Genomic DNA, 14,957 nt, shown 5'->3' with positions numbered 1-14,957 from the left:
TTTTTTTTTTTTTTTTTTTTTTGTCTTAACAGACAAAACCCCAAATATATTCAGTCTACTATCAAAGAATTGTCATGAGATGAAGTGAAAAAGAAAATAATCATAAGTAGTGGATTGAACAAAATACATCAGGCTTTGCAGATGTGCATAGTGCAAACACACACATTCTGCAGAAAAGCCTGTACATTGTTTTACTCTCTGGTTTCTAAATAAGAGTCCTCACAATCCCTGCTGAGTGTCAGTCTCTGCTGCCCCCCTGTGGCGCTGAGCATGTACTGCAGGAATCAGGAGCAGGTCACTCCAGCTCGTAGGAGCTGCTGTCCAGTTGGACCCTGAGGGACTTGAACGGTGGCCTGTCATCTGGCTGGGAACTCCAACATTTTAACATGATTTGATAGAAAAAATCGGGGCATTTGGCTGGAGCTGGCATCCGGTATCCTTTGCTGACCTGATGGAACACTTCTTGGTTGCTGTAGGCTGAGGGAAAGAGCAAAGGATGGCGTGAAGGAGGTAAAGAAAGAGGATGTAGTTGGGACAGAAGTGCAGAAGTGCTGAGGTGAGGTTTAACATTAGTTCCCACTAAAACACCTGTAGATACACCTGGGGCCTTTCTCAGCATATTCTCCTGCAAACTTTAGTTCTGATGGTGGCGAGCTTGAAAAGTTCACACAGCAACTACAGTGCTGTGTTTGGTTTGATGCGGTATATCTTCCAGCTAATGCAAACGTGGTATGAATCAAGATTGTGATCTTGAAAGGATTAACCGTGCAGCCCTAAAAAGACGACTAACCTTACAGTAGATACAAGTTGTCATGGTGTCCAAGGTGCTTGAACAGACCATAAGACTAATAATAAATGTGATGAGATAAAGAAACTTGCACTATTTTTACAAAAGGTGTTAGGGTATAGGCTGTAGGGAACTGAAAGTAAGCGACTAAGGTTAGCAAATATATTTAAACACAGTACAGTATACTTTTTGTGGTTTAGCAGAAATGTCACAGCAGCACACAGCACTGTAGTTGCTGCGTGAATTTTTCAAGCTCGCTTGAGTTTGCAAATAACTCCTTTTAATGGCCAGTTGGAACAGGAAGGAATGGATGACTACTGTAAACAAAACTCATGTTAATTTACATATGGCAATGCAAGTATTGTTTTAAGACAGATTTAAAAAATGTGAACTTATCTTTTGGTTGGTTCAGTTGGACTACGAGAGTCAGTCTGATAGGGGTATGAGTTACCCTATGGTTCAAGGAATGCTGAGAACAGCAGATAAGTAAAATATTTTGTCCCGATGGCACTGAACTGGTGACATTTTGCAAACTTTGACCTCTCCAGGATGACATTCGAGAAATGTTTTCCACAAGGACTTCATCTCATTTCATAATCACCATTAATCATTAACTGAAAGTGCTTTAAAAGATATTTTTGAACTAAAAAAAAAAACAAAAATAACATGTCATGTCATTCCACCAACCTGGGTAAGGAACGCCTCCATAGGTGATTATCTCAAAGAGCAAGATCCCAAAAGACCAGACATCTGACTTGTTGGAGAACTTTCCATGGCTGATGGCCTCGGGAGCGCTCCACTTGTACGGAATCTTTTTATCTTCTGTGATGTAAAATGGCTCCTGGATGAAAAACCTTTTGTCTTTAAAAACTTCATTTTTTTATTTCACATAAGAGAATGACACAGAAACACTTCTTCCCTCCACACGTACCTTTATCACTCTGGCCAGTCCAAAGTCAGCCACCTTACAGATGTAGTCTCCTCCCACCAAGACGTTTCGAGCCGCCAAGTCTCTGTGGATGCTGTTTTGCTCCTCCAGGTATGACATCCCATCAGCCACCTGGGCACCCATGTCAATGAGTGACGCAGTGTCTTGAAGCTGCCCCTCCGGACCTGAGACAGAGAAAACAAACACAGAGAAAACAACAGAGAATCAGACACAACAAGAAACTTAAGGATTTATTGTAGGACTGCATGTTTTTCCTAATAAAATGGCAATTGGGTGCAGTTGAGTGCAGAAGTGAAAGAAACAACATCAAAACTGAGAGACTGACTGAAGTTTTAGATCACACCATGCTTGGCAAATAATAACTTACCATAACCGAATCTCCCCCTAACCCTAGGACATCAACTAGTTCTTACTAAAGACACCATTAGAATAACACTGAGGTTTACTTCTGAGGAAGTTGAGCAGGCTGCCTTTCTCCATCAGCTCGGTGATGATGTAGTATGGTGCTGAGGCCGTGCACACAGCAAACAGGGAGATCAGGTGACGATGCCGGAGATTCTTTAGGATCTGGACTTCCCTCTGAAACTCACGGTGGTTCAACTCTGAATCTAGAGAAAGAGACAGAAAGAGAATTGAAAGGAATGAAGAAAGAAAGATGCAGATGAAAAAGAGGAACAGAGACAAAATAAGAACAGGGGAGGGAGAACCAGACAAACAAAACCATGGAAACCACTTTGAAATCTTGACCATTTGACAAATATGACATACTCATCATAATAAAGGAACACAAACTGTGATGCTTACTAAATATACTCCAAGTCAGAGCTTAAAATGAAACTGTCAAAGATGTGATTTTCCGTGCTTTGCAAACATTAGGTGAAGAGAAATGTTCATGCATCACAATGATATTACAAGTGCAGTTTTGGTACCATGTCTTGTCTTTGAATAAATCATGCTAACTGTAGTAATCATACAGCGTATTTTGCAAGTAAGCAGTGTGACTTTGTGCAGTGCCAGTACACTGAGACACACAATGGTAATATCTTTGCATGCGGTTGTGAGATTATTGTAAAGGATTTGTCTTTGGGGAAAAGAGAGAAAGGAAGCATTACTTTGTCCAAATCTTTCTATGAATGGAATCTTCCATTAATATTAAAACAAACTCACTACAGTTTATAACGGATCTATTGCCAGCAGCCATGTAGGAAATTGGACTGTGGAACTGCTCAAACTGCACCACAACTGACCAAAAAAAATCTCACCACAGAAAATCCATCGGATCATCCAAATGCTCATTGATCATTCAGATAATAAATCAGGTATTGTGACCCCCATTGAACTGAACATTAAATTACAATGGATGTGGCATAAATTCAGTGTGCTTCTAAAAGTATTCCGCATTTCTTAGATTGAATATTTATTGAATGAATGTATAGGTAATTCTAACAAGCCCACACAGGATTGTGCATAGACTCACATTTGTCTACGGAAACAAAATTGCTTAAAAACATCACTGATGTCGTGATACTGATCTGGTGGTGTTTTCTTTGTCAGTCTGGTTTACATGAATGCAAGAGAAAAAGATGCTGAGCTATACTGCCTAAGTATAGATGCTTTTTTGGAGGCCCTCTACCTATAAAAATCAGATACTGTACCCTCTTTGTTTGGACAATCTAAATGGCAACAAAGCTAGTGTAGTTGGCTTTTAGCAGGACAAAGCTATATGGTATTAGTCTACAGTTTTTATCCATTATGGTTAAATTTTACTTCTGTCTTTTTTACGTGGTTTTATATGGTTAACAAACTCAATCACTAAGAAGTCAGAGCATCAATATCGATATGTCAATTACAGGAGACTGGACAGAAGGAGGTCTAGAAATTAGCTGCAGTCACTGCGATTGACTTATTAGTAGGTTAATCAATTAGTTGATTGCTAATTTCAGTAACTGATTAATCATGTTTATTTGCCAACTAAAATTGTCACGCATTCTCTGATTCCAGCTTCCTTTGTTTTATTCCATTGTAGATTGAATATCTGGCTTTTGGGCTGTTACAGTAAATGATGTTTGTTAGTTAAAACCGTTTTGATACATCATCATATTTGATGATAACTTTATGACAGTCAAACAAATGGAAACAAAGATTGAGGGTCAGTCTACAAGTGTAAGTGGAAACTGGGACTGAACAGAGAGACGGCGCACAGGGCATGATAGTGTCTGTAATACTGCAGTGTGGAAAAGAAAGACGTCTTTAGCAGTGTGAACACAAATGCGTTCTGGCCGCATTGAAAGGCCGCCTACTGTACTGACGTCCTCTGCCACAGTGAAAATATTTTACTATTTCAAATGGATAAAACCTTATTTCATTTTAGAGCTGTGATCAGCTGTTCAACCCCACTTTGCTCTGCTCTCTCTCTCACTGATACACACAAGCACAATGACATGTATGTTTATTTGCTTATAAAGTGAGGAAGTGAGATCCGATCACAAGTGCTCACTCGAGTGAGAAGAACCATTTTAAAGCCAGGTGTGAACTGACCACTTGTGATCAGATCACTGAAGACGCATGTAAATGGCAGGTCTGTGACACACACAGTATTGGTGCATTTATAAAAGCAATCTCCCATCTGAGCTACTGTTACAACATGTTTGGTCACAGCAACCTCAAATTGCTCCAGCTTGTTTATGTCATCAGCATGCTTTTGAAATCAAAATGACAGGTGGATCCTGGGTTTTACTACAGTGAACAGCACACTTAGTGTTGAGCTCGTTGATACTCTTGTGTACAGACTGCAGTTTTCGCTGCTTTGCTTCATGCTTCTGTAATGGTCACTGTACTTCCTGCAAGTGCTTGTTATGGTTGTTGTGAATGAGACCAACATATTCTGACTATTTAAATAATAGTGAGGTTAACATTGACACATGCTTTACACCAAAAAATTCATTTCTACTTAAAAAGAACAAAATTATGTAACTGATTGTTACACAACAGTCAATTTTGATGAGTAGTCCAAATATGTGCCTAAAATTCCACTGTAAAGATGACTGTATTGCTAGTTATGTATGACGATGTATCAGTGGGGATTACCATGGTCATTCGCACTCTCATTCGGTCTTAACTGGTTAAACCACCTACAGTTTTACTCAAATGTGGTCTAACGTGTTATTGACAAAGCATATTTGTATTTTTCCAATTTATATGGGCAGAAACAGCTGTGATTCAAACACCTGAGTCAGACCTTTAACTATTTACATTTGAGGGGTTTTAGGAAATATCATTGGTCCAGGATGGATTTAGCTTAGTTTTGCACAAATGCTGGAAGCAGAAGAAACAGCTGGACAGCTGCGAGTAGACATTAACACACAATGAGTCAGCTGATGCGTTAGCGACACAACATATTGTCATCTCCAACTCAGTGGATAGTTTATATAAAAGAATCCTCAGCAGTTCACTCTGTCACAGTAACCTGAAAACGTACTTCCTGGTTTCATGTTCTTGTTTGAAGAACCCCTGTACACCTGCTTATACATGCAATTATCCAATCAGCCAGTCGTGTGTCAGAAGTGGAATGCATAACATCCTGCAGACACAGATCAAGAACTTCAGTTTTTGTTCACATCAAATGAAAAGTGTTAGATTTGAAAAGCTGGAATCGGAGGGTGTTTTTGCTTGATAAAGTGACTTAAATAATGAATCAAGTCAAAATTATTGGCTCCAATTTTTTTTCATGTCTACTAACGAAAATAATGAAATAACTGTTTCACCACTACCTCTAATATAGTACATGCAAAGTTTTGTTGAGATAAACCTGGGTCAAAACTGGATTAACAAGGCTGTGCACATCAGTGGATCACAGACTCACTTCAGTCTGTGTCGCTGTGTCTCTATGTGCGTACTTCCATACCCACACTTCCTATTGCTATGAGTGGCTACGTGTGTTCACATTCACAAGTATACACCCAGCAACATGCAGTGCACTATAAGTATATAAGTGGTGCATTTAAAATGATCCACAAATTGAGTGTAAAGCGATGGACACTTCTCACCCTCAGTGGTCGCCATCTTAGCTTGGTAACGTAAGGAGGAGGATACATTGTTGGCACCTATGGTGGCTTAATTTCCATGTCACATGACACATGGGGCACGCACAGGAAAGTAAGACGTTTATTTTGAAGTCAAGTGAGCAAAGCAGGAGAGTGACAATCGCAGTCACCTGTTGCGTCATTTCCAGTGAGCGTACAATGGCAGTGTTTAACTGTGTACACAGTGTACTACATGTGAGTGTGACTTAAGTATCTGAATTGAGACACAGCAACTGTCTCTTCACTGGGTGGGAAAAAATTGCATTATTGTAATGAGTTTTTAAAGCCCCCAGTCTCACTTCTGTCAAACCTGCAGCTTCACCACAGTCCACAGTGGTCAGATCTTAAACCAGATATTTTTTCCTTACCTGTTCCTAAACAAAAAACACCACTTTATTACAACCCAGTGATCTGACTAGATCTCGCTAATGAAAATCAAAGATGAAAATGTATTTGGAGAAAAGGATGTTTCCCTCTTGATGTCGCTTTTGTGATTTGTGGAGCCTAGCATCAAACAAGTCCTCATAATAATCATAATCAGAAACCTATTTATTAAAGTTAGCCTTCCTTAGATCAGCAGAGATGATGAAATACCACTTTTGATGATCTTGATGGCGACATTGATGTGGTTTTTCCAGTGCCCCCGGTAGACATCAGCAAAGTAGCCACTGCCCAGCTCTTCCTCCAGGGTGAACTCTTCTTTCGGGAGCTCCCACTCATCCACCGTAAAATGATTCAAATCTGGGGTGTTGGGCTTTTTCTGAAGGAGGGAACACACACACACACACACACGCACACTCTTTCAGGACACAAATACAGTAATACATCCCAATTTAAATGGGTATTGTATGTACCTGTCACACTCTTTGAATAGATTCAACTGTACGCTCATTTTGGAGGCTGCGGTTTGTGCTGCATTATACAAAAAGGTGTGTCTGTTGTTCGGCCTACCCTCATTTATTTGAATGGCTTAGACAAAATAAGAGGAACGCAAACACAATGCAGTTCAAAAGCACCACAGATCACATCCTTCAAAATGATCCAACACTTCTTTAACAAAATTTAAACAACTGAACATTGAAACCTTGATGAAGGAGGATTTATTGCAGGACTCTTGTGTTAGACTGCATTAGTTTTAGCTAGGTGTCCCTAATAAACTGACATTTGAGTGTACTGTCACAGGCATCTGGAACCGAGTGCTGCATTATAGTTCCCTGCCTACATCTGCAGCTGTATTTCATGATTTCCTAAAACTCATGCAAGTAAAAAAAACATGGAAGAACAGGATGCATCGGTAACAAATGTATTTGAGTGTGTTTTTTTTCTTAGGCGTCATAGCTTAATGTCCACACTTACTGTTCCTGAAATAAGAGGAACAAACATATGAAGCAAAAAAGACATAACCGCAGCTCGCCCTACCCTCTTGCAGGGGCTTCCCAGTAGGCCTGTGTTGTTCAGACTGTTGGTGCTGTAGTGATCCACCAGATTGATCAGGGAGCTGAAGTGGTGATTGTGGTCCGCATGAAAATTACCCTCATCTGTTTGGTGGATTTTAAAATGCTTCACCCGACTGCTTGACCTCACTGCAGAGATATATACACACACACACACACACACACACACACACACACACACACACACACACACACACATACACAAAGACAGGAACAAGCAGAAGTGGTTAAGAAATAAAACCCAAAGATCCTCTTACATTTTTCTCAATTAACATTTGTTTTTTTAGTTATTAAATCATTGTCTAAAATGTGGCAAAAACATTCCCAGTATATAAGAGAAGTGAGAAACTGAGAAATACTGACTTCACACAGTCCAAGAGGAGCTTAATGTACTGCCATTTTTTCTTTTGTTATCAGTTTTTAAATGCTGTAGTTAAATATGTCTATTGGAAAGCCCAAAATTGGTTTGTCATTAAATGTTTCTCAAATGTTTATTTTAGATTAAGGTTTCATTTTTGCCCCTGACGATATTTCCAGTGGAGAAGAAACTGTAAACGATGATTTTGTGTTAGTGGTCAGACAAGTTATAAACAGACGAAAGCACCTTTTTGTTGAAGAGAAAACAAAGGTGAGCAGTGCAGACAGTTTTCATGTGCAATGTGGGATTATTACCAACATTTTGGGTGCTCTCACTTTAGGTTTTACCACCAAGTGGTTTAGATACTCTGGATAAACTAATGGTTTATACAGCAATGGACTTGGTGAGTGCACTGTTATACAATACAAATACAAATGACAGATACACAGTTATGAAAAGTTGTAATAAATCAGAATTAGCCTTCATGCAAATCTTTAAATCCATATATGGATAAAATCTTATTATATAATATGTAATTAGCACAAACTGAAGTTAATCCTGTGATAGACTGGCAACCTGTCGTGGTGTACCCTGCCTCTTGCCAGATGAATTATTGTATAATACTGTATTATAGGAGTATAATACGTTGGCCCCTCCACTCTGGAAGCCACTAGGTTATGTTGAAAGGTACGGATTAGTAAACTGCATGAAATGATGGCAAACACAAACACTGACATTTTCTGTGGTTACGCTTGTGCTGCTGCTCTTTGGAAGCGCATCAGTTCAGTCAGAGAATGTTAAACTGAATTAACACATTCATACAACTACCCATGTCTGGCAACGTCATTCCTTTTTCTACTTTTATTTGTGGTCTGATATCATATGAAATGGAAGGGCAGAAACATCAATTTTATGGTTTTATGGGTAGTTACTGTAAGTTCCAGACAATTTCTTGGCTGTGAGCAGTTGACCAACACTGTGACACATTAACACTGAAAAACAGGGGACTGCCATTTTTACATTTTTTTGTAGGATTAAACAAATGAAATATAACGTTTTAATGAGTGAGCTTTAGAGGTGCTGGTAGGTGGATTTTGTCACTGGGCGGAGCCTAGCTAGGTGTCTGCCCTGTTTCCAGTCTTTGTGCTAAGCTATGCTAACTGGCTGTAGCTTCATGTTGAACAAAGAGATGTGAGAGTGGCATCAATCTTCTCATCTAGCAAGAAAGCCAACAGGCATGTACAGTATTTCCCAAATGTCTATTAATTTAATTTAATGAGTGTAGTGTGCAGCGAGAGTTTCACTTTTGGCTCATGAACAGGGTCATTATGGAGTCTCGTTATCTGCCTTGTTTCTATATTGAGAATGTATATGTGGAAATCTCTTGTTAGCGTTCCTTGTTGGCTGGATGATCATCCAACAAACACACTCCCTTTCCTGTATCTCTTTGTTTGTTCTGTCTGTGAAACTCTTTGACACTTACATGATATGCTTCCTGTGCTCTTTTTGGGTTTTCTTCTTCACCCCTCCCCTTCTCGTCTTACCTGAAAGAACATATCCAACATTGTCTTTCTCACTGCGTCGGATGAGGAAAGCTCCCTCTTCATTTCCTGGTGCTAGCAGGTGGCTTTGTGCCTCAAAGCGATTCATTGTCCCAAAGAACCATCTGGATCAATATAGACAGAGATAAATCAAAGTAAATCTTATTAGGATGTGGTTTCATGGCTTCAGAAGCTTTCTGCCTCAGGTTATCATCACCTCAGCTATTAAATGCTGTGTTGAAACAGCAGTGAATGCACTGCACTGTCCTCTTATCTCTCAATCACATAAAATGTATCTTAGAGTCACAAGACGACGCTGATGTCAGCTGCAGAACAGTAACTCCAGTTAATCTTTGGTATTTATAAGTGAACTTTGTCAATGATGCTTTTGTAATAATGTTTTATATCTCTGCCTTTTTGGTGAGAGACTTGGCTCTAGTGTAGACTTACAGCAAGTCTGACTGAATTAATATTTACAATTAGTCTATGTTGTTTGTGGAAATCCTGTGGCTGGTTTCACCAGATATTTTAGTCTTTGTGTTAATTTTGGTGTTCTGTGAACTAAGAGCGATATTTCCATGATGATGATAATAATAATAATAATAATAATAATAATAGGGGGAAAAGGACTACTGAGTCCTGCTTCATTAAGAATCAACAATATCTGAGCTCTGGTACAGGTCTGCACTGAGGCTTCCTGCTACAGGAATTTTATTTAGTACTTTAAGAATTATTGCTAAAGTTTTGTGGTAAAATGTCCTTATAACTGTTGGATTCCTCCAGAACTGAGAAGTTTGTTTGGTGCACGGTCAGCCATGTTTTTTAGTTTGAAAAAAAATGAACTGCAAATAAGAACTAGACAGATCAAGAACTCGACAGCTTTGTGCAACAGATGGATTTAGACATCTGTCTGAAGCCAGACTGTTAGTTTGATCTACGACATTGTAAGACATTGGCACTTGACTTTATTAACTTGTTGTACAACAACCTGTTAAAAACACATAATCTGACTCAAATTTTCTGACAAATTTATTGTGATCCACATTACTAGAGCTGAAGTAATGTCACTTAACAGAAATATAATCAGCAACCACTCTGATGAAAGATTGATAATTGAAGTCAATGTTCAAGCAAAGATATCAAACATTACCCACAATTCCAGGGCTTCTTAATTGTGAGGATTTTACTGCTTTTATTGTCTCAGGTAATAATAAGATCAATAGGTTTAGTTTTTGAAAAGCTCCTTGGACAAAACAAAGAACCTGTCATCTGGGCTTCAGAAAACTGTGACATAATAACTAGATAACATAATCAATAATGAAAATAATTGTTAGCTGCAGTTTTACACATTACCAGAGATGGAAGCAGAATAACCTACCTGACTCTTAAATACACCAAAACAAACCATTAAAATAATTTTTTTCAAATAATGATAGTAACTAATCTTCTTGGTATTGTATCAAGTATAGGTTTTTAACTGGATGACAAACAAGATAAGGTAATTTAGTAATAAAAAAGAGCAACTCTATAATTAATTGCAGCACCTGCTGACACGTACCCACAGTTTACACACTTCCCAATCTGCTGAAGCAATAAACAGATAGAGAGCGAGAGAGAGCGAGAGCGAGAGAGAGAGACAAAACAAGAAGTGGTGAGTGACTGTCATCATGTTTGTGTCCCAGTTTGCATCACTGCTAAGAGACACACGCACAGATATGGGACTGACATTATGAAGGGTGTTGGTGACATTTCTCACTTTTATTTACAGCTGAGGGCTGGGGGGTAAACTGTAGGCCCTGATGCAGAATAAGAAGAAGAATCAAAGGAGATATCTCATTGTATGAAGTTGTAACTTCATGCTCATTTGCTGTAGTGACAGAGGGAACTTAGCATAGCAGCAGGTTATGGGGAAGTCAATGCCTTGTTTTTTATCCAGAGCAGTTATGATAACACATTTCCTTGTTAACCTTAAGTGTGGTCAAAAATGAGGCTGAAACTTTCCTGAGCTGTAAACAAGATACTGATTAATGGAAGTGGAGGCAGAACAGAGGTTTCATCAAAACGGATTGCATTAAGCTGCTGCAATCTATTATAAAATCACTGCAGTGAATTATAGATTGGAGATAGATTAGAGGCTGTACTTTCAACTGTTAAACTGTGTTTACGTGCAGAACAAGTCAACAGTGAATTGGAGCAGTAAGAAGGAGCGGAGTTGACCCACAGGTCTGCTGAAGTTGTAAAGTTGATAATGGCTGGAGACAAGCATGAGACATGTTTACAGTTAAAGAGTTGGGGAGAGGCAATGGTTTTAACATGGGTCAGTTGTAACACTTCCAATTTCTCGTATTAGGAACAAGTTACAAATCACCCGATTCACTCTGTACATGTTCAATGTAGTCCTTACTCCACATGTGAGAAAGTAGCACCCTGTGGCAGACACAAATTTAGAAGGAAATAACAACAAATTTTGAGGAAAAAAGTTTATTTTTTACTTGATTCACTTTTGTTATAGCAGCCTGCTTTGTAGTTAAACTCTTTCAAACTTGTCATGTTAGATATTTTTCATGCTAGTTGTCAGTGCTAATGTTTTAGCTGTAAGTTAAGCAGTAGTCCATCACTACAAGTCTGGGTTAGTTAGCAGCAACACATATACACTGACTGACTGACTGACTGACTGACTGACTGACTGATACACACACTCAATACACACATGTTCAATTGTTGAAGCTGGTGAACACATGCACCTTTTGTTCAGTTTTATTAGTCTATTATTATCAAATGTCTTATCACTACCATGACTGATAGTGACTAACATAACATACTTGGCAGGCACATGCAAGCAAGCAAGCAAGCACGCACGCACGCACGCACGCACCAATTATGTTAAAAAGCCATTTAAGTATTGAATAAAAAGCTTTCAATGTAAAGTTTTTGTTAGAATCCTTATATAATGTAACATTTCAGCCCAGGATATGTTACAACTATCCTGGACTATGGGGTGAATTGTAACATTTCACTCCTTGTGATTGGGACTAGACCATGCATTTCTGTTTGTTGCAGATATAACACCTACATCATTTAATAGCAGACACGTTTTTTGAATGTACTGGCTTTAAAAGAGCTCCAAGATTCATTCAGAAATGTCAAAAATGTAACAACAATCCCCGGTCTCCCCTAGTTTGTTTCTGTAACACTCACGGTTGCATTCTCAGTGACTCGGCCCTGGCCAGGTAGTTGTTGGGCACGATCCCGGTGTCCAGGACTCGCCCGTTCTTATCGATTTTCCGCGCGGTCCACCAGTCCCCGTTGCGGCTGATGACGCTGAACAGATCCCCCTCCTGGAACGACAGCTCATCCTCGTGCCGGGCCTCAAACGGCCACACCGCCGTGTAGATGGAGCTGTGCTCGGGTTGTCTCTCCTTTGGCGGCGGCGCCGGGGTCGGAGGTCTCACCTCACCGCCGCCGTCACTGCTGCTGTCTCTTCCTCCTCCTCCTCCACTATCACCACTCACTCCTCCTCCTGGAGAAGGCTTTTTGTCACTGAAGATCCTCTGCCACAGTGCTTCCAGACATGGACAAGCTCTCCGCAGACACTCACCCATAGATAACCATGAATAGCCTCCTTTACCCTTCTGCCTCTGTGCGCGTTACCAAGTCAGTCGACTGCACCTGTCGGACAGGTAGAGAGGTTGGAGCGCCAGGAATCCTCGGAATGCCTCAGAGAGAAATTGCGGTGTGCTGCAGGGTTAATCCTGCCTCTGCTGCGCTCAGACGACTGACAACAACTTCCTCATGACAGGCAATAATAAAATGCATGTGAACCCCGCCTATCTGACAGATGCCTCATAAATCTTACACTAGGTAATGGCAGGTGGATAACGCACATACTGTAGGATATATAGTGTTATGGTGCCATATGTTGGACAGATATGTAAATGGATGTAGTTGCTAGATGGGTAAAAATGCACTCCGTGACCACTTTAGTAGATACACCTGTAAAATCTAATCTCGAACTGAACTGCCTTATATTGAGAGATGTTTCTAATGTTTTAAATGACCAGCCACTATAGAGGTTTTACATCATAACTATATGAGGTAGCAGCAGATTTCCAAGACTGATGTACTGATGTGTTTTTAAGTAAAAATATAACTAGACTTTAATGGTTTCTTTATAATCTACTGTTAGAAGTATATAGACATGTTAGTGGCCAGAGGAATTATTTATTAAATCATATATAGAACAAGTGCTAAATAGGTAGGACGTGTCCATATAAGGAGGGAAACTGCTATGCAATGCCAACTAGCTTGTAGCTATTGACTCCAACAGTCTGGCAGTCAAATCCATGTGAATGATGCAAAAATGTTCTGTCTGAACACTTCTTAATGTTGAGCCACATGTGCTCAGTATGCGGAGAAAGCAGATGAAATAGAGGCAATAATGACACAATTTTACCCTGAGAGAAATAAATTCATTATTTTCCAAATAAAAGCAGAAAAGCATAGCCTTAATCAAAACTTAAAAATTAGTATAAGGTTTCATTCGCTCGGTTGAGCCGTGACGTTTATGCTGCTGTATCGTTTAAACATTAATTACAAGTCATTTATGGCAGCCTCCATCTTTATTGGAAATTTTTGACAATATTTTCCACTTAGTGAACAACTATAGACATGCTGTCGCTTGAATGGCTGCAAATGCACCACCGCTGGCAATTACATCAAAATAAAATCCAATATTAACACTAACATAGTCAATTCATCTCATTTTATATGGGGGGTACACTGTTTGTTTGTATCTGGTTTCTCTTGGTAATGAACTGCGACAAACACAAAACATTATGATTCACAAAAATTCAGGCCGTTAATCTGGTGACTATACGCGATTATCACTGGACCTCCTCGGAACAATGCACAAACACTCCCAAGTCCAAATAACAGGTGTTTTTCCTTTTCCTCTCATTCTGCCAACATTGTCTGAATGCAGGGTTGGCCCGTAGATGTCTTAGGCTCAAAACAGTACAGTTCGAGTAAACAATATTAGATTTAGGTTTTCCCAAAAAACTATTGTCCAAATGTAAGTATACGAAGTGACATACAGGGCATACTGTTGAGAGAGGCAGTGGGATTTTGAATGAGGCTTTCTTACATCTGGAACAGAACTTGGAAGTTCCAGTTCCTCTTCAGTCCTCTAGTAAGTGTTCTTATGAGGTTCAAGAATCATTTAAACCAATAATAAAAGTAAGGCCTTAAGTTTTAACCCCAATGATATTTCCTCTTTCCCTGGAAATCTAGCTGCATGATTAAAATGTATTAAACGTATGTGTGACTCAATTTATTTACACTCCGGAGTGTTCAGTCTTTTAATTAGTCAACCAGTAAAACCTGGGTGGCAATGAAGACCTTAGTGGTGAAAAGATATGGATGTTAGTCATAAGCCTGCATCTTCTCATTCTTGGAATACATGGATTACATATTATCACTCATTTGACCAGATTGGAAAAGTCTTGACTCCATGAGCTGTCTTCATCTCAAACCTGTCATAGAATAGTAAAACATAAAAATCTTTAAAAAAGTAATAATACGTCATAGTATAATATGGCATAAAAATGTCAAAAAACGTCACAGTAGAGTAATGCATGAAAGTGTCATAAAATTTCATAGTATAGTATGGCATGAAAAAATTTCTTAGTATAGTTAGGCATGAAGTATCATAAAATGTAATAGTATAGTAAGGCCTAAAAGTGTCAACAAACATCATACTATAGTATGTTATAAAAATGAAAAAATGT

The 14,957-nt window shown here is 39.2% G+C and overlaps 1 protein-coding gene across 2 annotated transcripts; it reads right to left on the bottom strand.

Moving 5' to 3' along the window:
• On the bottom strand, positions 1-12,934 carry LOC111644151 (protein-tyrosine kinase 6-like). 2 transcript variants are annotated; one of them, XM_023392895.2, is made up of 8 exons: positions 12,370-12,934; positions 9,175-9,296; positions 7,238-7,401; positions 6,413-6,578; positions 2,183-2,344; positions 1,719-1,900; positions 1,475-1,628; positions 1-477 (listed from the first exon to the last, which is right to left on the bottom strand). In XM_023392895.2, exons 1-8 carry the CDS (start codon positions 12,771-12,773, stop codon positions 296-298), a joined length of 1,536 nt encoding a protein of 511 aa, XP_023248663.1. In that variant the 5' UTR covers positions 12,774-12,934; the 3' UTR covers positions 1-295. The 2 variants fall into 2 exon arrangements, with proteins under 2 accessions (XP_023248663.1, XP_023248664.1); XM_023392896.2 differs by lacking the exon at positions 1-477 and adding an exon at positions 619-1,256.
• Between the last annotated feature and the right edge of the window lie 2,023 nt (positions 12,935-14,957).

The sequence above is a fragment of the Seriola lalandi genome, unplaced genomic scaffold, assembly GCF_002814215.2.
Source record: "Seriola lalandi dorsalis isolate HSWRI2012SDOR001 ecotype SW California unplaced genomic scaffold, Sedor1 jcf7180002054927, whole genome shotgun sequence".
Classification (NCBI taxonomy): domain Eukaryota; kingdom Metazoa; phylum Chordata; class Actinopteri; order Carangiformes; family Carangidae; genus Seriola; species Seriola lalandi.
Note: the sequence above shows the minus strand (reverse complement) of the source record. Positions and strands in the feature narration are given on the sequence as shown.